At 42.1% G+C, this 21,239-nt stretch overlaps 1 protein-coding gene across 7 annotated transcripts in view; it reads left to right on the top strand.

Moving 5' to 3' along the window:
- Positions 1-21,239, top strand: part of LOC134205576 (monocarboxylate transporter 12-like) — a 471,854-nt gene that overhangs the window by 295,907 nt on the left and 154,708 nt on the right. For 2 of the 7 annotated variants that reach the window (XM_062680933.1, XM_062680935.1), the window contains exon 2: positions 20,333-21,062. The exons of 4 other annotated variants lie outside the window; for them this stretch is intronic. In XM_062680933.1, the coding sequence (XP_062536917.1) occupies positions 20,654-21,062 (409 nt within the window). In that variant the 5' untranslated portion in view covers positions 20,333-20,653. Of the gene's footprint in view, positions 1-20,177; positions 21,063-21,239 lie in introns of those variants that run through there. One more of the 7 variants, XM_062680934.1, reaches the window with a different exon arrangement.

Below are 21,239 nucleotides of genomic sequence, written 5' to 3'. Positions count from 1 at the left end.
TGGTACCGCCGTCTGACGCCATTTGGCTACCAAGATATTGGAAGCTTTTAACATTCTCCACTGATTACCCGGAAGGGGTCACCGTGTTTCCAACGATTTGGTTTTGTTGACGTTGATGACTCGGCAAGATCGTTGAGCTTAATCTGCATATCAGAGCGCCGTTGAGCGAGGAGTGCAACGTCATCCACCAATTCGAAGTCGTTTAGGTGCTCCATGGTTATAGGCTGCCATAAAAGCCCGCGGTTTGGTTCACGGTCAATCGCATCTACCAGAATCTCATCGATTACGATGAGGAACAGTAACGGTGATAGAATACATCCTTGTCTCACACCAGCTACGACCCGGATAGGGTCGGACAGGACCCCATTGTGCAGCACTCTACTCGAAAAGGCCTCGTACTGTGCTTCGATGAGGTTGATTGTTTTTTCAGTAACCCCCTTGCGTCTCAAGGCGCCCCACATATTCTCGTGATTGAGACGGTCGAAAGCTTTTTCGTAGTCAATGAATACCAAGTAAAGGGACTCTTGAAATTCGTTGACCTGCTAAAAAATGATGTGGAGCGTGACAATATGGTCCACACAGGACCTTCCGGCACGAAATCCGGCTTGCTGCCGCCGGAGAGTCGCATCGATCTTCTCCTGAATCCGGGCTAGGATAATTTTGCACAGAACTTTGAGAACGGTACACAGCAACATAATGCCTCGCCAGTTAGCGCATACAGTCAGCTCACCCTTTTTGGGCACCTTCACTAAGATACCTTGCATCCAGTCGACCGGGAAAGTTGCGGTGTCCCAGATATTACGAAATAAACGATGCAGTAGTTGAGCGGATGTCATGGGGTCAGCTTTGAGCATCTCGGCTGATATGCGGTCGACCCCTGGGGCTTTATTCGATTTCATGCTTTGGATGGCTGTTTGAATATCTAGCAGTGATGGAGCTTCGGTATTGACGCGTGTTATACGTCGGATCCTAGGCAGATCATGCCGAGGTGGTGATGGCCTGGCTGGCACTTGAAAAAGTTGTTCGAAGTGCTCGAACCAGCGTTTCAGCTGGTCAGTTGGGTCGGTCAATAACTGATCATTCGCGTCTTTCTCAGTCATCGTTGCATTCATCTTCGCCCCGCTTAATCGTCGTGAGATATCGGCGAACGTCCCCGGTTGCGGCGGCTCTCTCTCCTTCGTCGGCCAGAGAGTCTGCCCACGCTCGCTTGTCCCGTCGACATGAGCGTTTTACTTCCTTCTCAAGAGCCGCGTATCGTTGACGGGCTAAGACTTTGGCTTCTCTGGTTTTCGATCGCTCTATCGCGGCTTTGGCTTCTCTTCGCTCCTCTATCTTCCTCCAGGTCTCATCGGTGATCCATTGTTTTCTCTGGGTGCGTAGTTCGCCCAGATTGTTCTCGCTGGTGGTGATAAAGGCATTCTTGATGGCGGTCCATTGGTCTTCCACGCTGCCACCTTCCGGAATATCTGCAGCACGCGTCTCCAGTTCTTCAACGAAGGACCGTTTCACCGTGGCATCTTCCAGTTGACGTGTGTTGAATTGTCCTCCAACTCTTTTCTGCCGACGAATCCGCGGAATGCGCAGACATATTTCGCCGATGTGGTGGAGATGATCAAACGCGATATCGGCACTACGTTTATTCCGTACATCAAGAAGGCTCCGTTTCCATTTTCGGCTGATGCAGATGTGGTCGATTTGATTATCTGTAAAGCCGTCACGGGAGACCCACGTGACCTTGTGAACCGGTCGATTAGGGAAGAGCGATCCCCCGATCACCATGTCGTTATTACCACAAAATTCGAACAGCGAACAGCTCTCCGTTTTTGCTCATTTCTCCGAGACCATGGCGTCCCATAATGCGCTCATGGTTCGAGTTGTCGGATCCGATCTTCGCATTGAAGTCGCCCAAACAGATCTTGATATCACCCTTCGGAATTCCATCTACGGCGACATTGAGTTAACTGTAGAAGTTATCTTTGTCTTGCAGATCGGCAGCATCGGTTGGCGCATAACATTGGATTATGCCAGGGAGCGTGTTCACCTCGTAAACCAGAGTATAGCAGAACTTGTCCCGACGGCGTTCTGTGTTCTCCAAAGTTTGGCCAACGGACTTCACTCAGTCCCAGGATCTCAAGCTTCATGCGGCGTGCCTCATTGGCAAGTTGTGCCAATTTACCCTGCTGGGCTAGGGTTAAAACGTTCCATGTTCCTATTCGTGTCCGTTGTCTCTGTCGTCGCCGTAAAATCAGTCCGTATTCTTTCATTATCGGATTCTCGAACAAATTGATGTTTCGGGAACAGTAGGTTGTTGGCCCAAGGTTCCCTATCCACCGGGATGGGGCTGCCATCTTAGGTATAGCTTCCGGGGAATATCATTTCATACTCAGCCGCTGGATGCCAGAACAGACGCTGTTGGAGCCGCACCTCCTTGGTGAACAGACGCTCGATCAGTCGGGTCAAATTTGTTTAAAGTCCCACCCAACACCAGGACTAGGCTAGTGCGCTTCGAGCGGCACACGGTCGCTTGGGGACACATGCAGCTTTTTATAGAAATTCAACAGAGCCCACTGTCGAACCCCACCACATCCTAGGCAGACCCCACAGGACGCACCCTCTCACTCTAGCTGATGTCAGAAGGACAACAGTGCCCAGGCTGCACTACCAGCTAAGTACGCAACCCTTAGCTGGCGGTCAATTGTCATCGGAAGACCCGTGGAAGCGTGAGTATCGGAACTTGTGAGGACCAGAGCTATGTTAGGCGCCCCTTCCCGGATGTCAACTCATCATTTCGCAGCCTCTTTAACAAACATCCAACCAAATTTATAACAAATTTGGTTACAATATTTTTCTGAAATAAATAACTCCCCTTGTTATAATTATGACTAATTTCCTTAAAAATTTCTGGTAGTATTCCAAAAAGTGTTACAGACTAAACTCCCGGAAGAATTAATGGATTAACACGCAAATATTAGAGCATATTATTTCTTCAACGTTTTACAGAGAACTCAAGTATACATTAGATTTGAATGCTTTTTCTATCATCCTAAACAAGAATTCTAGCTTTGCAAAAACAAGAACACTACTATTTTATGTCAGTAATTCTAACGAATTTCCAGTGGAAATTTGATAATTAGATTTCAAAACAAATCCTGTCGTGCTCACTATAATGTATTTTATCCTCGACCAGTTCAACTTTTGTGATTCACTTTTCAGGCGGATGTACAGTTCTGTCATCTTCGCAAATGTTCGGCCGGCAATGCCATTCGCGAAACAAATGTCATCCCCACAAATATTTTGTGCCAAAACCAACCTTTTTTGTACATTTTGGGGCCTCCACAAACTGTCAGCCCCGGGCCCCCTTCCGGCCAAATCCGGCCCTGTCCGCAGTCGACTATTTTCGGGTCGACCGACGCACTCCTCTACTTCGATGATAGTGGAAACTTTGATCTATTTTACTCTCTACATGAATAGTAAAGATTAATACCGGTAGTGATAATCTAACGATGTTGCTATGTGAAACGGCATTTCACAGAGATGGGCAAAACGGATCACTTTGATGAACGGATCAGATCTGGGTCATTCATTCTAATGATCCGGATCTTTCAATCGGATCGGATCCTTAGAACAAAACGTAAGGAGAATGCAAAACCTGAAACCTTCGTCATTCTGGCTCACACTTTTAAACCGTACTGACAATTACTTTACCCTTTCTTGTTTACAAGCGTATGGATTACAAAGAATGAACTTTTTATTTTATTATTTCCTTTCAAATGGTCAAATAACTTGCTGATCTGGTGAGCCAGATCTTTAAAAAAATTATCCACGAATCATTCACTCACTTTAGAGATCCGGATCATTTGACCGGTTCCGGATCTTAACGCCCATCTCTATTTCACACCCTTCCATGTCCATACAAAAATTGAAAAGCGGACGCGTGGTGTATTATCCCCTAAGAGCTTGCACGCAGTATGCTTGGTTAGGACACACCTTTCTCACTCTTTTACATTTTTACTATGACAAAAACTGGATTCATAGTGTTGATTGCTTTTGATTATTCTTTGCCGTCAAATGCATATAATGACCTAAATTCATAATATTTTATGATAGCTTCCTTTTTTCCTATCATAAACGTGGAATGGTCATGTACAAAAACCTGCTGTCTCCAACGACTATATCAGATGACTTTCATAGCAGTTTCAAAATAAATCACAAAACCGATAAAAAGTAATACTTAAAATTCGATTTACAACCAACCCGAAAAATCTACTTTCGGATGATTTTTCCGTCCCTAGGTCGAAAACTTTACGAACCGGAAATCACTTTTTTGTTGCTCGGTAAACTCCTTCTTGGATTGGAACAATTCCGCTGTCCTTTCCAATGTGTGACGATTTGTTCACATCAAAGACCATAAAATACAAATAATAGTCGCTGCTGAATCGAGAAGAAACGGTGAGACGAACAAGAAGGGGCCGATAACTGACGAAGTAAAGAGGTTTGGCGTGGATGCGAACGCAAAAACTTGCTCTGACTCCCAACATCCAAACCGCCGAAGTAGGTCAAATGAAGCAGCTCCTCCCCACCAGTTTTGGAGACCCGACGACAACGGCAGCGCAAACCAACTCAAAAACAAGCCAAACCGCACAAATTTATTGGCAGCTCGCATCAAGTGGATATGTTTTATGGAATGTTGTCGATTGTTTGGACTCTCCGGGGCCGTGTCCGTCGGCACGGCGGCGGCGCGGCGCGAACAAACAAACACCCTTTTCGGGAGTTTCGGGCCAGCTTAAAAGTGGAGCGAAAATTTGCTACAAATTTACGACACCGAGAGCTCGCTTACCCGGCGCGATGATGGCTCATTTGCTGCTGGCCAGTGCGAGTAAGTGTAATTAAGTGCGGGTGACATTGCCGTAGTTAGGGAGTTTTTTTTAACAAACTCAAGACCCACTTAACTTCAGAAGCTGAATTTTGTTATTTCAGGTGAAATCACTACGCATATTTGTTTACAAACTCTTGATTTATGCCTACAATTTTGTCACAAAAAGTTTTTCCTCTGTCTGGAATGGGTTTTGGGTTACGATTTTTTCAAGTAAAATGTTAGGAAAAACATTTACGTTCTTCTCAAAAATCACTTTTGAGAGATAATGACCTTAGTACAAGTGGAAAACGTTTTTTCTAGCCAACTGAAAACATATGCCAAGGCAATTCAAATCGATGATGATCGGTTCTGGTTTTCAGATGTTCCACCACATTCTGGCTGGAATCTATCCTCTGCTAATACATTTTTTTAAAAATGGGGTTGCATGATAGATCTTCACTAAATCAAATAATATTTTTCGGTCGGTAACAAAACCCCCTTCCCTGCTAACTACACCTTGGGTCAGGAGCTGGGACAGTTCATTTAGCGATTTAATACCAAACTGTATCTGTCACACGTGATTACAGAAAAATTACAACTTTTATGGTGGCAGAAGTCATATCGAATGTATCGATTGTTCTTATATGCTTTATTAATATTGGCTGCTATCATAATAAATATTACTTCCCCATAGTAACACCATATGGACCAGTGCCAACCAACGGCACACGGTAGCTCTTGAGCATGGCGAGCGCTCTGGGAGTTGGAAGCAGGAAGACACCAACATGCGCATCTTTCTCACGAGTTGCTTCCTAGCTGATAAAATGTTATTGATAGAAGATCTGCACCTCAACAAGTTGGCATCTTCACCGGACCATGATGGCAGAATAAAGTCGCAATCGCTGTCACTTCACTCACGTCGACTGTCGTATTTTGCTGAATGATGATGTTGATTTTACGATAATCACATCTGCAGGCAGTGACTTGTGTTCCCGACAGGTATTCTATACGCTGGTGCTGATTCTCATATGTGTGTACGTTGGGATGTTTCGACTCCTTCGTCGTCCTCCTAGTTAAAACATTATCTTTATTCTCCCATTAAAAAACACATTAGAATTATCACGAATAGCACTTTAGAGAAATAGATTATCCACATTAATTTATATTTCTTTTGCATTGCTTTATACCTGGAAAAGGACCATTTGAGCAGCACGTTTATACCACTGGCCAATTACAACCGATATGCTTGGCTTTCAGTACATGGTTAGTATCTGTGGGTTTATAAAAAAAAATCAAAAATTCAAGCCATTTTGTTGGAATCCGACTGAATTAGGTACGTTGGGGACGGGAACATGCCGCTGCCCGTAATTGTTTGGTTCAGTTTGGTTCAGTTATTAAATTACACATCAGATTACCATTCTAATGATTACTAAATATGCTTTCTGAGCAATCGTATTATGTTGCTTCAAGAACATCTAAATATATACTATAATAATGTAATTGTTCTTCACTCATTAGATGGTTCCTACCGAACATCATCGTGACCCACGCGTCGGCATTGGTATCATGTTTTGGTTTAATTACGTAGCATCAACCTGGTCCATGTCAAAGATCGTTTTCCATGACATGCTTAATTTCATCGCCCTTCCTTCTGAACCCATTATCGCTTTGATCCGGCGTCTACGGGGGCCGGAACGGTTGGCTGACTGGTGCTCGGGGTGGAGTGCTCGGTAATTTGATCCAAAGTGAGCAATTTCGTTGTTGCTGCCTTCGCATCCCCCAGATCGATGATCGATTTATGCCAAGGTGTCAAATTTCATTGGATGCCATGTCAGGAGGATAGGCTTTTCTTTTTTCTCGTTATTGGCCAACATATGGTAGTACATTTCGCAACAATTTTATCTCGGCTGCTCCCCAGTCACACAGAGTCAATCCTGATGTCGGGTTTATTGATATGGGTGGTGCTACTTTTTGCTTGGATGAGTTTGCTATTTTCGAAAGTGTGTCTCGCTGAGCAAGGAGCTCAGTTTCAGTCAATAATGTATATGATTAATTAGCATTAAGGTGAAGTATAGGTGTTTTGACAAATTATTCATTAAACATAACAAGAGAGAAGTACTGATAGGGTAAAAGTATTTGGTCTTTTGGTGCTGCGTTTAATACGTAGATTGTGTAAAAACAACACTACCGCAACTATAGGATCACGCACGACCATCGGAACTTGAACGCTACGTTAACGTTAATTTTTGGATTTAAACTATTTGAGGAACGAATGGCTTCTTAAATATCCTAATTCAATAATTAGCCATTCGGTAAGATGCGCGGATACAAAGCAAGACCATGCTGAAGGTGGCTGGGTTCGAGTACCCAGCTAACGCTCCCAAGACTTTTGCAAGGTCGTCCTTGACGCCGCTGGTTCTTCCATCCCTCAAACCAGTACTCGGCCTAAAAGAAGAGCTCTCCGTTGGTGTTCGGATGAAACGCGTCGAGCTGTCAAAGCCAGGAGGAAGGCACTCCGACTTTCCCCTGGACACCCAGGGGTGCTTTGGAGAACTACAAGCAAAGACATTACGAATGTCGTACGATCACCCAAGACGCCAAAAGAAAGCAGTGGAGGACTTCCTTGACCCCATAAATCCGTCCCAATCCGTCGCCGAGCTATGGGAGAAAGTCAATGCATTAAGTGGCAAGCGTAGTTCTTTCACCATTCACATCGATTCACAAGACCACACTATCTCTGACCCGTCGCATTCACTAATGCACTCGGGGAATATTTTTCAATACTCGCATCAGTAAGTGGCTACCCAGCCGATTTTCAAAGTTCATAGCCACCAAGGTCCTGGCGCTCCAAAACTTTCAAGTACCGTCGAACCCACTAGTTTCTCCAATAAACCAGCCCTTTTCAGTCGCCGAGCTTTCCTTCGCTCTTGCCAGAAGCAACGGGAAGTCTTCTGGTCCGGATGGAATAGGGTATCCGATGCTGAAAAACCTTCCCCCTACCGCAAAAATTGTATTCCTCGACCTGATAAATCAAGCCTGGACCAATCAAACCTTTCCCGACGAGTGGCGCCTCAGCCACGTTATTCCGATTCCAAAAAAGAGTATCTCCTCCCGCGACACCGCTGATTATCTGCCTATCTCACTGACCTCCTGCGTATCAAAGGCCGTCAAAAGGTTGGTAAACCGTAGGCTGTGTGAAAAACTTGAAGCTGACGGAAGATTTAGCTTCCACCAACATGCCTTTCCCTTGGAGTACGGAGCCAGCTTCGCTGGATTAGGAGACGTACTCCAAAGTGCCTTCGACCAAGGGAAACACGTCAGTCTAGTTCCTCTGGATATCTCGAAGGCGTTTAACCGCACTTGGACGCCTGTCTCTGGTTGCAATGAACGAGGTCTTCAATGGATTACCAAAGAATATCTACTACCAAACAACATCTACGTCTTGTCTACGCCGACGATATCCTGATTGTGGTCGTCAGAGAATGAAAATTCGAGTGTTAGAGGGTTAAGTAAACTCTGAAGAATAGCGTCTGTTTAAAATATAAGGCATAACTCGTAAGAACACCCACTGGTTAATGGAATGAAAACATCAATATCCGTCTATTCAACTTTTTGTTCTGTCGACCTTTTGTCTTTTCGATCTTTTGTTCATTAAATCTTTTGATCCTGTTATTTTTTCAACCTCTTCGACCGTTAGTTCTTTGATCTTTTATCCTTTCGACCTTTTGTCCTTTCGACTTTTGTCCTTTCAACCTTTTGTCCTTTCGACCTTTTGTCCTTCGATATGTTGACTTTCGACCTTTTGACACAGATTCCTCACAGCTCATTTTTAAGACTCATTAATGTCGTTTTCGGTTTTAAACCTGGGTCAGGTCCTACCTCGACTCTAAATAACCGAACGAAAAACGAATCGGGATCGAGTCAATATGATGGTGTTAGTGAGAACTCAAGCCCTAAAACAAAACAGATGTTTTCATTTCGCACTTTTATCAGCAGGCAGAAATATAAAAATTTTAACAGATTTAATACAGATTTTATTTTTAAATTTTGTTATTAGTGTTATTTTGTTTCTTATTATATAAATTAAATAGGAAAGTCAGATTTTTCTTCTGTTAATTGTTTAATTTTGAAAATGACAATTAATCCATCAATAAACTTATGTGATTAGAAGCTTGTGATGAATGGCGATGGCAATGTGGATTGCCGTGAAGGAATTTTGGCGCTCTGGAACATTTCCGGTAATATGCCAATCCGTGTTTCCCGATAAACTGTTATACTGGTTCTATGTGGCGTTCTGAGTAACAGTGATTGTATTACATTTGAATTATCAATTATGCCATTCAAATGGAATAGAACGAGAAAACATGGAAACACTTTTTAAAAAATCCAATAGAAAATTTATTGAGATTTATTTAAAAACAAAGAATCAAATCGCACAAGAGTTGACTAGCATTTTTGTATTTTCCTCCCAAGAGGGGGCCCTTTGGGATAAACCGCGATTTCGCCAAAACTGCAAAAACCAAATATACAAGAAAGGAAAATAATTTTTCTCTACATAACAGGAGATTCAACATAATAAATATCAACGGGGTAAAATATGTCTACACAACGTAATAGCAGTAATAGTGAATAAATAGCAGCTACAGCTACCTTCTAGTCACTGCATTTATCGATCACATTTGCAACAAAATTTTAACCCTCATTTTGTTTATAATGGAGCTACCGTCTGAGGTAATCAGCAAAAAATATGTCGGTATCTGAATCCATTTCACTATCAGAGAAACTTGAAGACAACACACAATTAAAATAATCCATTTTTACATGGAAGACAGCAACAAAATTGATAAATTCAACAAATGAAACAAAAACGATTAAAAGTCAAATACCCATCCGCACCCTTCCGTGTCTTTCATGTTTCCATTTTCCTTTAGCGTAAACATAAACACCTGTTTGACAGTTTGTGTTCGAATGTATTGGTGAACCTAGGTTCGATCTCGATAAATCAGCAGAGCGAACCTCATTTGTTTTGGGTCGGATCTGGTGCGGATCGCGATCCAACCTGAACGAATAACCGAACGTTTTGACAGCTGTTAGAGCGGATCCGGAGCAGAACTAGGTTCGACCCATCAATAACCGAAAACGACATTAGACTCATTCAGAACTTCCGCAGATATTAACTCCGAGGGTTCTAAGTCAAGTCACCATTTTTGCATTCGTATATCATGAAGCTAAGGGTGAAGCCATAGTGATGGCGCGATTTGACAGTTCATTGATAACAATTGTTATTCTTTTACGTGAGTCGCGTCGCATCGCACGTAGCGTTTACTTTGGCGGGCACCTAACATGATGATATATTTATGCCCAGTAAGGAAAAAACACTTCCGAAAATATCTTATGATAAGAGGTTACTGTCTCACTATGGTGCAAGAGCATCTTGCAGCATACGATTATTTCCGGCATATTATTATACTACGAACGTCTCACTTCGTTCAAAGTCGAAGATAACTCTAAACACAACATTATCCACCGTTGACCAACTGCAACAATGCTGGAAACCGTTAACAGAAAGACATCATGACCTCCCACCACACAGAATTATGATCATTTTGATCCACAATAACACCATTCTTCTTGCGAACGTCCCATCCACGCATTAGAAGAAAATTTAAAATGTGGACGTCCCTCCACGCAGAATTGTGATCAGTCCGATCCAGTCTAAGGCCATTCCTTATGCGGGCATCTCCCCATTGCAGAGAAAGAAGCTAGAGAACTAGGGTGTCCCACCATACCAAAGTGTGATTATTCTGATCCACAACTGGGTGGTGCGAATAGAGCTGGTTGTCAAACTGAAATCAAAATTATCTATTGTGCCGGAGCCAAACTTTGAAAATTGTGGTTATGTTCACTTCAGATCTTATATTGAGAAGTATTGATATTATTTGGGGAAAAAAGTAAAAAAAACTTAGTTTGAGCTTTGTATTATTTGTAACTAATATTTTCACATTATATTTCGAGTAGAAAATTAGTAGGGATGCTACTAAAAAGCACTCGTTACGAAATTTCACGTGATTTAGCAGCTGATTGGAGCAGGAATGTATGTAACCATCGTAAAGTCATGTAGAGTCTCGCGCATTTGCGCGCCTTCATGCAGCATTGAAAGAGAAATTCGAAGAGCGGGAAATGTTCAACAGCCAAGTAACTGCAAAATAATGTTGTTTATGGGAGTGATTTCAAAATATCCCTCTACTCGCTTGAGCGCAGAAAAGCTCTATCCGCAGCACCCAGATCCACAATATTACCATTCCTCTTGCAAGCGTCCCATCCCTCTTGAATGTCGGCGTCCCATCACACAGAATTGCGATCATTCTTCTTCTTCTTTTTCTTCTTGGTATTACAACCCCCACTAAGGCATTGCCGCCTCGCTGCTTAGTGTTCATTCAGCACTTCCACAGTTATTAACCACGAGGTTTCTAAGCCAGTTACCATTTTTGCATTCGTATATCATGATTCATGAGGCTAACACGATGATACTTTTATGCCCAGGGAAGTCGAGACAATTTCCAAACCGAAAATTGCCTAGACCGGCACCGGGAATCGAACCCACCCACCCTCAGCATGGTCTTGCTTTATATCAGCGCATCTTACCGCTAGGCTAAAGAGGGCCCCTATATAATACCACTATTCTTTTCTTACTATGAAATTAAACTTCTCCACCACTTCCAACCTTGTATGTCCACAAGAACACCGTACGCCTTGCGAACGTTCAATGTAGGAAAATGTTCTTTCATGTGGGCGTTCAGAATAATGATCCAATCTATTCGCCTTGACGGCAGTGAGAAAACAAAATGGGGGTTGGGTGATGCTTTTTTATTTCACCCGGCAAGGCATATAGGACGTCAATTTTAAAATTCTTGTTAAACCGTTAAAACGCATTTTAACCGGAAATAGTTAAATGCGGGCGTCCTATAGACTGCAGACTCAACTAATGTGCGCTCAACTAATTCGTAAAGCTATCAACAGTTGCGAAAACCTCCACATATCGCTTCGAACAAAACAGGTCATGCGATAGCGTACTCTTTACGGTTTCTGTAGAATAAACCTGTGACGTTTTTGTAAGGGACCAAAGACCACATTGGACACTTTCGGATCAACACGGGATACTCCGGGGAAACCTGTAGAAGAGAAAATTTCGGTTTGCAGACCAAAACGTGTCATGCGACAGCTCTTTATTAATGATTTCTTTTGAATAAACTTCTATTGAGTCTGAAAAATACCAAGAACCTCATTGGCCACTTCTGAAACATCAAGGAGTTCCCCAAGGTAATGCTATAGCTTATTCTTAATGATTGTTCACGAGTAAACTTCTTATAAATCTGTAAAGTACAATAGATCTTAGTTCCCATTCCTAGACCCCTATAGAGTACTTTAGGGGAACCTCTTACGGTGGACATCTGTCATGCGACAGCTTATTCTTCACGTTTTTTTTTACTAATAAGCTTCTGGGGTTTTTGTAAAGACCTCATTGACTATTCCCGAAACCTCGCGGAGTGCCCCTGGAGAACTTATATGGGTAGGACATTCCCGTTTGCAGACTCAAACTTTTTCGTCGTGATTTCTCGCAAATAGTCTTCTGATGAGTCTATAAAGGACTATTGACCTCACATGTAGAGGTGTGCGCCACCACGCCATGCCGTCTTCGCCAACAGTTTTTGGAATCATGTCACCGTCAACATTTTTGCATCGTTTAAAGTATTAAATTCAACTTCTCGTGAAAATATTGAAATGCTTTCCGTGAAAAATAAGAAGAACTTCCAGTGGGAATTCTGAAATCCCCATTGAAATAAAAAAAAAATCTTTAAAATTCCTTAAATATTTCCGTTGAAATCCCGAGTTAATTTCCTTGAAAGTTTAGGAGAATTTTCCGTGGGAATTATGAAGAATTTAAGTGCACATTGCGGAAAATTTTGCGAGAAGAGTTCAGTGCGTGTTGGCTCTTGTTTCGGACGGCCGAACGATTGCGCGATTTGCCGAAATTTTGTGTTTTGCATTCCGCGGCTTGTAATAAAGTTCAGTGCGTGTTGGCTCTTGTTTCGGACGGCCGAACGATCGCGCGATTTGCCGAAATTTTGTGTTTTGCATTCCGCGGCTGGTAATAAAGTTAATTAGTTCAGTGCGTGTTGGCTCTTGTTTCGGACGGCAGAACGATCGCGCGATTTGTCGAAATATTGTGTTCTGCATTGCGCGGCCGTCGGCCGTTTTGTCGTGTTTCTGCTCAGTAAGCAGATAGTTCGCGCGGCCGAGTGAGTAATCAATTGGTGCGTGATCGGACGTGTTTCAGGTAGGATTTAGAGCATTCGTAAAATCCGAGTTTTTGGTTCTAATTATAATGTTCGGTGAATAAGTGTGCGTGTTCTGTATATAATGCGAAACATTTGTAAAATCCAGGTTACTTTGTCCTCCTTTGAACGGTTCGTAAGTAAATTGATGAATATATTTTATTATTTTTTCAGCATATACTGTTATTGACAAACGCTCTATATTGTCGAATAGAGCTCCCTATTATTCACCTTACCCACTAGCACTAATTTTCCTTCCCGAGACATCTATGAAGGTAGTATGGGTTCCCTGCATCTTCACTAGTAGATGTTGAACTAACATTCCTTCCCTTCCTTCCGTGATTGTAAGGACGTGGACTGTATAGGAAAAGGTACTAATCCCAAGTACCAATTTGCGACAATATACAGTAGATTGCTCAATTGAGCATTGTATAGCCACCCACGATTTGTACAATCACATATGCTATGCTATGCTATGCTATGCTATATTACGGAAAATTTTGCGAGAAAACTCTGAAGAATCATGAAAATTGAAAAAAAAAATCATGCAAATATCATAGTAAGTTTTCTAGAAAATAAGTAAGGATTTCTGTTGATATCAAACGGCCGAATACCACGACGCCGAAAGTTGTTTGGCCAAACACATAATTTAACCGTTGGCCGAAAGTTTTTTGCTTTAAAATGTCATTTTTCAGAAATGGTTAAACGCCGAATATGTCGTTTGGCCGAAAAGGACCATTTGGCAAAGAAAATTGTTCGGCTGAAAATGTCGTGTGGCCGAAATAGTGGTTAGTCTCATACGACTATTTTGGCCAAACGACATTTTCGACCAAATGACCTATTAGGGTAAACCACGTTAGGCCAGTTAGGCCGTATGTACCGTTCGGCCGTATGTCCCTTTCGACTATATGTTAGTTTCGGCTAGGTTTCGCCCAAATAACATTTTCGACCTAATAACCGTTTTGGCCAAAGATTCATTTCAATCAAATTGAATTCGGATAGATGACTTTCGGATTAACATGTTATATTTTGGCCAAGTGACATTTGAACAAATGGCTTCCGCCGAATGATTTTTGATCAAAACGACGAGAAGGGCCGTTTGGCTGAAAGTCGTCGAACAAGCCATTATGCCGATACCCTTCTGATCGAAAATTTCATTTGCCCGAAAATGTCGTTCAGCCAAAAAAGTCATTTGGCAGAATATAATAGCCCTGTTTGTCTGTCCGGTGACTAGCCAACCAGACGCTCACGCGGGGAAATTCTCACAAAAAATAAAATATTTGAAACTTCAATTCTTTTTTGCTATAGGATGCAGAAAACAAAACCAGTGACAACCTTAGACAACCAGACACAGCATTTGATGAAAAAAATCATAGACAACAGATGTTGAAAATTTTGATTAAAAAAAAACACTTGCCACACTTGCGGTGTTGGTGCCATTCTCGAGCAAAAAAAAAGTAAGTGTTTCTTAGCGTGTTTTGCGCATAGAAAATAGTATTTTGGCCATAACTTTTGATCCCATAGTCCAATTTGGCCAGTTTTCAATAGCAAACAATGGGACAGAATTCTCAGTCGAATGGAACTTGTTGCGAGTAAGTTGACCAATGCTAAGTTCCAAAAAGTGTGTCTACAAAATATTGTACACATACACACATACATACAGCTTGAGCTTGATTGACTGCCGTAGTTGCTACTCCATTATGACCAGATCAGCTGTTCTTGCACAGAGAACCAACAGATGTTTGCTTGGGACTAGCACTCATCTTCAATGTACAAGTACTGGTGATCTCATCTGTTAGGTCACACTGGCGCCTGCCACGTCAGAATGCTAGTCAATGTAGGGAAAGGGAAGGAAATGATGATGCAATCACTCGCCCACTGCAAGCCGAATATACCTCTGCACTTGCCACGAGTTCATGCGGAATTTGTTGGAATTTTTAGGTTAGGTTCGAGAGGCAGAGGTTCGTCTTGGTTAACGAGCTGCCAATGTGACAGATAGGAGATGGCAACTGATAGAATTTCTTATTGGATGTAGGAAACGAGTTTTTTTTTTCGTTCATTTCCAATTCTAGCAGCTACTACTACAATAGTCAAGTTGAGTATAGCATTGAAATGGAAACGGTATGGAAGTCCATTTCCAGTTCTAGCGATTGCTAGAACATGAGAAATATTGAGAAAGATACAAAGTAGAAGAATGGAACGGACCTGGGATTGAACCCATGACCTCCTGCGTATGAGGCAGAAGCAGTTTGGTCTGCAAACATAAATGTTCCCTCCTACAGGTTCCTTCGGAGAATCCCATGTTGTTCAACTTTGTGAACATCAGCATTCTAATCACTTAAGCCCCCCAAAATCCTTTCCTTTCCTACTGTATTATTGTATTCCCTAACCTCGACTAAACCATAAGTCTTTCGGTTCCCCAAAACTAACACTATATAAAATAATCGAGAAATGTATTGTTAAACTTGATTTCGGCTCCGTAACGCTTCACGGCAAATGAGCCTTCCAAATAAACGAAAGATTTAAAAAAAAATCCGTTGTTGTTCCGGGAGTGGCCAATGAGGTCTTTTGCACTTGTCAGAATCCTTAGAGGTTCATTTGTGAAAAATCATGAAGAATGAGCTGTCGCATGACATGTTTTGGGCTAAAAATTAGAATGTCCTTTCCTACTACTTCCCCGGAAAAATGTGGAAACACCCTAGAGACGCTCACAAGCACTTCAGAAATTCTGAAAAATCACTAATAGAACCGTATTAAGTGCAGCTTTGTTATAAGGTAAAGGTTGAAAAGAGTTCCACATAAAAATAAAGTTTCCGTCGAAATACCTTAAACTCCCCAACAAACCCCCGTATCGCTAGGTAGACATCTTTACGTGGTGTGCTACGGTATAAGATCTACCACGGTCACATTGTCCGCTACAGGCAAATCCTGACCCAACGAATACCTTCCCCAATATCCAACTCCGTGGTACTTATAAGGGTGTCGCTGAGTCGGGGCCTCTCGTTAAGTAAGTATCAACACTTCCATCCCCTCCCAAGTTACGGCGAAGATGGTCGTGGCCAGCATTAGTAATCCTCATGCTTTTGTGAAATCAAGGACCACACCCACCTTGATTTCTGATAGCAATCTGAATAAGGATTAAAAAAAAACATAAGTATCACTAGTGTCCAATCTACGAAGTACACCGTAATTATGCTATCCTATGCAATGCTATGCTAAATACCTTAAACTCCCCAACAGATTCTGGAATAATTCCGGAATCATCCGGAATCTGGACACCACAGTTAATGAAATCGAAACTACGATAAAAACTGGACCTTGCCTCAAAATATTAATAAGCGGTTCTGTTTTTTATTCAAAACAGCCACAAACAGGCGCGTACCAGAAAATCTTTCTTTTGATATAAGAACATGGAATTTAGCTCAAAGAAAGCATATTGATAGATTTCTATACTTTCATTGCACAAATACCACACATGGGGTTAATTGTACTTTAAGAGAAGTAGGTGCAAATTAAAACTAATATATCTGGGTAATGAATGAACATAACAGCTTTCGATTGGAACCTGTTGATCGAAAATTGATAAAGATTAACTATGCAAACTGTTAACTGAGTAAAAATAGGGTAAAAACAACATTTTTTGGCCAAAGATGTGTGCCGTGAACAAACGGGTGGGGGTCAAATTCCTTATTGAAAAATCTATCTTCTGGTATTAAAATATGGAATGTGGTCCAGTGGATTCCTGAGATATTGAATTTAATCACAGAGAACAGACATGGAGGCTCGAACAAAATTTCTTGCAAAACATGTGTAAACAAACCAACCGAACCTCAACGCCATCGACGTCGACATTGCAACTCACAATCTCATTTTGACAACACGGTGGCACTGGTTTGCTCTTGCATGCATAACGACACTAACGCGCTGTGGCATTTTTTGATGACACTAGCGCTGATAACGCACGGAAAAATGGCGACATTCCAAAGTTATTTGAAAATGAACAGTAAAAAGTTATCACAACATAGCGAGTGCAGCTTCAACGTATGTTCTCTGTGATTTAATGCCTTTTTTGTAGGAAAAAAATCATTGTGATTGTATCGTTCTCCCTTGAGCAGGGTACCAACCTCTTGCATTCAACTTTTACAGTATTCTTCTTGTCCGTAACTCGCGGTCACTGAACTATTTCGACAGCGTTACTGAATATCTATCACTTTTTACTCTGTTGTAGTACCTATTTCATGAATAGTCTCCCACAAACTGTTAACACCGCCAGATTCGAATGTCGCTGCGGTTCCCTTTGTTATCGTCCCCAAACATGTTGGGTACCTATTTGTCAAAACGTACTGATTTTTCCTTTGTTGACATTTAGTGCCCTATCCTCGACAGCAAAAGATGTTACTTCTATTAGTTTTTGCTGATTTTTCCTTATCAGCTCTACTTCCCACCGCCAGGGAAGTCAGCAAAATTGATCTCCAACCAGAAGCCTGGGAAGGAAAAGACTTACGTCATAACATCTTTCCAAGATTACAATGACGCTGTCGATCTTGGACGATACAAGCTTGTCTACAAGCATGGCCCTACTCGATATCGAAAAAGCATTCGACAACGTTTGGCATTATAACCTAGCCCACAAACAACAACGCTTCAATCCTCCCCATTACCTGATGGTGTATCGGTGACACGGTGTGTCTATGGGGAAATATTATTTTTCAAAAATCAGTATCTCTGAAACACCCACCACGTGAAAGTAGATGCTCTCCTATATGACTATATGAAAAGTGGGTAAACTAAAATGTTCTATCGGGGGATCTAGAACAATTAGCTATTTTTGGTGCAAACTCCAAATAAATCTAAATGATAGTCAATTTAGCCCCGCCCCCCCAAAATGTATGGAAAATTGCCCCCGATAGAACATTTTAAAAATACACCTACGTGAAAGAGGAAAACCTATACTTTCGTGTAGTGAGTGTTTGGGAGATACTGATTTTTTGAAAATAAGCCTCTTCGGACAAACACACCGTGAGCATGCCGGTTTAGGAGAACTGCGCTGATACCCATCAGGTTAAGCTTCAACAGAGCAAGTTCCTGAGGGTAATAATTAACACGTTTCCCAGGGCACGAACAACTGAGGTCCACCTCCAGGTCGGCATTACAATACTACACGAGCAAGGAATGGAAGAGTTGTTACTGCAAGGGAAAGTTTAGGGTCCTTTACCAAGTGCATGACTAACATGCTATTCGGAACATCAAAATTTTAGATCCAAATTGATGCCTACGACAAGCTCAACTGTAAGATATTCATGGGAAATCCATCCATGTTTGATTTCATGAATTCGAACAAAAAGGAAAACTTAATTCGAATTAAATTATGAATAACCTGCAACCAAAAACTTATAACTTTTAACACTTCGACATTTCAGTAGCCTCGGGATCTCACACTTGAGGTGAGCCTTATAATAATTCTTTCGTGTTAACGACCGGAACGCAGTCGTGACCAAGCCTCCGGGGTTGCAATTATTTTGCAGTCGTAAAATTAATCGCCCGAAATTGTGATCGCTTTTGATAGGTTGGTGTTAGCGTAACGAATCCGTCATAATTGCCGTTTATGCCGAATACGAACAAGAAAAGATGGTTGCGGCGTCATGACGTTGTATGTCTTCGTTTCTGAGCTTGTTCTAAGAGACAGAAATAAGTTCAAAGCTCATAGCAGCAGTACATACATACAGTACTGCCTTATAATTATTTTGTTGATGCTTTGTGAAAGCTTTGGCAATTGATTGTAGTTGAAAATTATCTGTTGCTTTGAAAACAAAATTCAATTTATTTGGGTCCAAGAAAGGACAACCCATGCATTGACAAAAAATAAACCCAGCAGCTGAGAATACAATAAATTCATCTTATCATAGCCAATGGGCAAACAGTTTTCGGACATACACCTTCCTTGAATGAAGGGTTGGCTGCATTTAATGATATAAACGAACACGATGAAATTTGTTATGGTGTTCTTATAGAGCAATATTTTTATGGAAGAATAGAATACGGAATGTTATAATATTACCAAGGTAATTCCAATTTCAGGGCCCTCCTTAGCCTAACGGTAAGATGTGCGGCTCTAAAGCAAGACCATGCTAAGGGTAGCTGGGTTCGATTCCCAGTGCCGGTTTAGGCAATTTTCGGTTTGGAAATTGTCTCGACTTCCCTGGGCATAAAAGTATCATCGTGCTTGTCTCATGATATACGAATGCAAAAATGGTAACTTGGTTTAGAAACCTCGCGGTTAATAACTGTGGAAGTGTTTAATGAACACTAGTAGTAGCGAGGCGGCAATGTCCCAGTGGGGGATGTAATGCCAATAAGAAGAAGAAGAAGAAGAATTCCAATTATTCGAGAGATCTACCTTTAAAAAAATATTTTTTTTCATGTCATGTATACCTCGTCCTAGCTGGAGTCGATCTAAAGGCCCCCTTTGATTCAAGCAATTACCGCTTTCGACCATTCACCAAAGATCAAACAAACTTCCCATTACCATTACACACTGTTGCAATCACCCGGCCATCAATTTCCCATAGGAAAATATCGTAAATTTTAAATTTCACGCTTTTCTCCATAAACGACCGCCTTTCGATTTACCGGTATCGCAGACAGGGCAGACATAACTTCAGTCGCGTTCTGCTGCAGGCGGATTTGCAATTGAAATATATCGTCGTGAGCGGACGAAAAAACTCCCTCTTGATCCATCGCGTTGCACAGTAGCTAGAAGGTGGAAAGTATTTTTTTAGTTGCTTACCATGCATATGTGTCACCTCGATTATATGATTTACTAAGATTGTGAATCTTTATATGGATGTTAATCTGTGAAAAGTTGATCTATTTTTTAGACAATTGTTTTACTTTCAATTGAATGATGTACATGAGCGACAATCATTATCAAATAATTCCAAATTCACATTACATGGACAACTGTGCTGCTCGCAGCACCTTCAAATCGGCGTCGCATATCAACTGACAACGACGCGACGGAATCGATAGCACCAGGTGGATCGTGTTGTGGCGAACCGGCCGTTGTAGACTACACATTTACTGAAAGTGCCCGAAGAAATGATTTTCTCTTTCCCTTCTCCGACGCCTGCGACTTCGACAGTCAACGTTCAGCATCCAAGGGCGGAAGACGGTGCGCGGTCCTGCAGTGCAATCAAGCTCCAATTTGCGACCATAAAAATGATAATCAGTGAACAGTGAAGAACGCGTTCAAACACCGGGGGTAATTATGCTTCCCTGGGTGGTTTGGGGGAGCACACCGTGTTTTGTCCAGCGGTATGCGAAGATTTACGTAAGGTGTCGTGAGTGTTGAAACGAATCAAAATGAATAACTGGGAGACGCCGGATTGAACATCCGGAACCGGAGTGAGAAAGTATAAAATCAAAGTTGTTTGTGATATCTGAAGAAATATCATTGGTGAAAATGTCGTTCTCGTCGAACGATACAATGCGACCGCTGGCCATGCAGCGGTCCCAATCGCTGCCTCAAATTCACTCCAGAGAGGATTCGGGAGTGGGGCTAAGCGGAAGTGGGTCCTGCAGTGGAATCAACAATATGGGATACGAATCCTCAGGGAATCACCGGTCCCATAAGCACCATCGGCACTATCGGAATGGCAATGAGCTGAAGATTCCCTACGGTGCCCGTTTGGTGGCCGACCTGAGACAGTTGATGACCCTGAGGCAGCATTACTACCCGGAGGGAGGCTGGGGCTGGCTGCTGACGGTGATCGGTTTTACGATTCACTGCATCTGCCATGGGCTGCATCTCTCGGCAGGGGTGTTCATGATGGAGATGGCCAACGTGTTTCGTCAGCAACCAACGGGTGCAGGTAGGTACGGGGATATGGCCTGCGGGTTTTCTCAACAGGTTCAAATCGGTAATCGTTTCATTATTTTCTTCCTGAGAATCACCGTAAGATTTTTCAGATATTTTACATAAGTTCCCAGAGGTAGTCATAGGGATTCCAAAAAGGGAATCATTCAATTAACAGAAAAGCAAAATCCAT

Source organism: Armigeres subalbatus, chromosome 1 (genome assembly GCF_024139115.2).
Source record: "Armigeres subalbatus isolate Guangzhou_Male chromosome 1, GZ_Asu_2, whole genome shotgun sequence".
Lineage (NCBI taxonomy): Eukaryota > Metazoa > Arthropoda > Insecta > Diptera > Culicidae > Armigeres > Armigeres subalbatus.
This window is presented reverse-complemented; position numbering and strand designations above follow the sequence as displayed.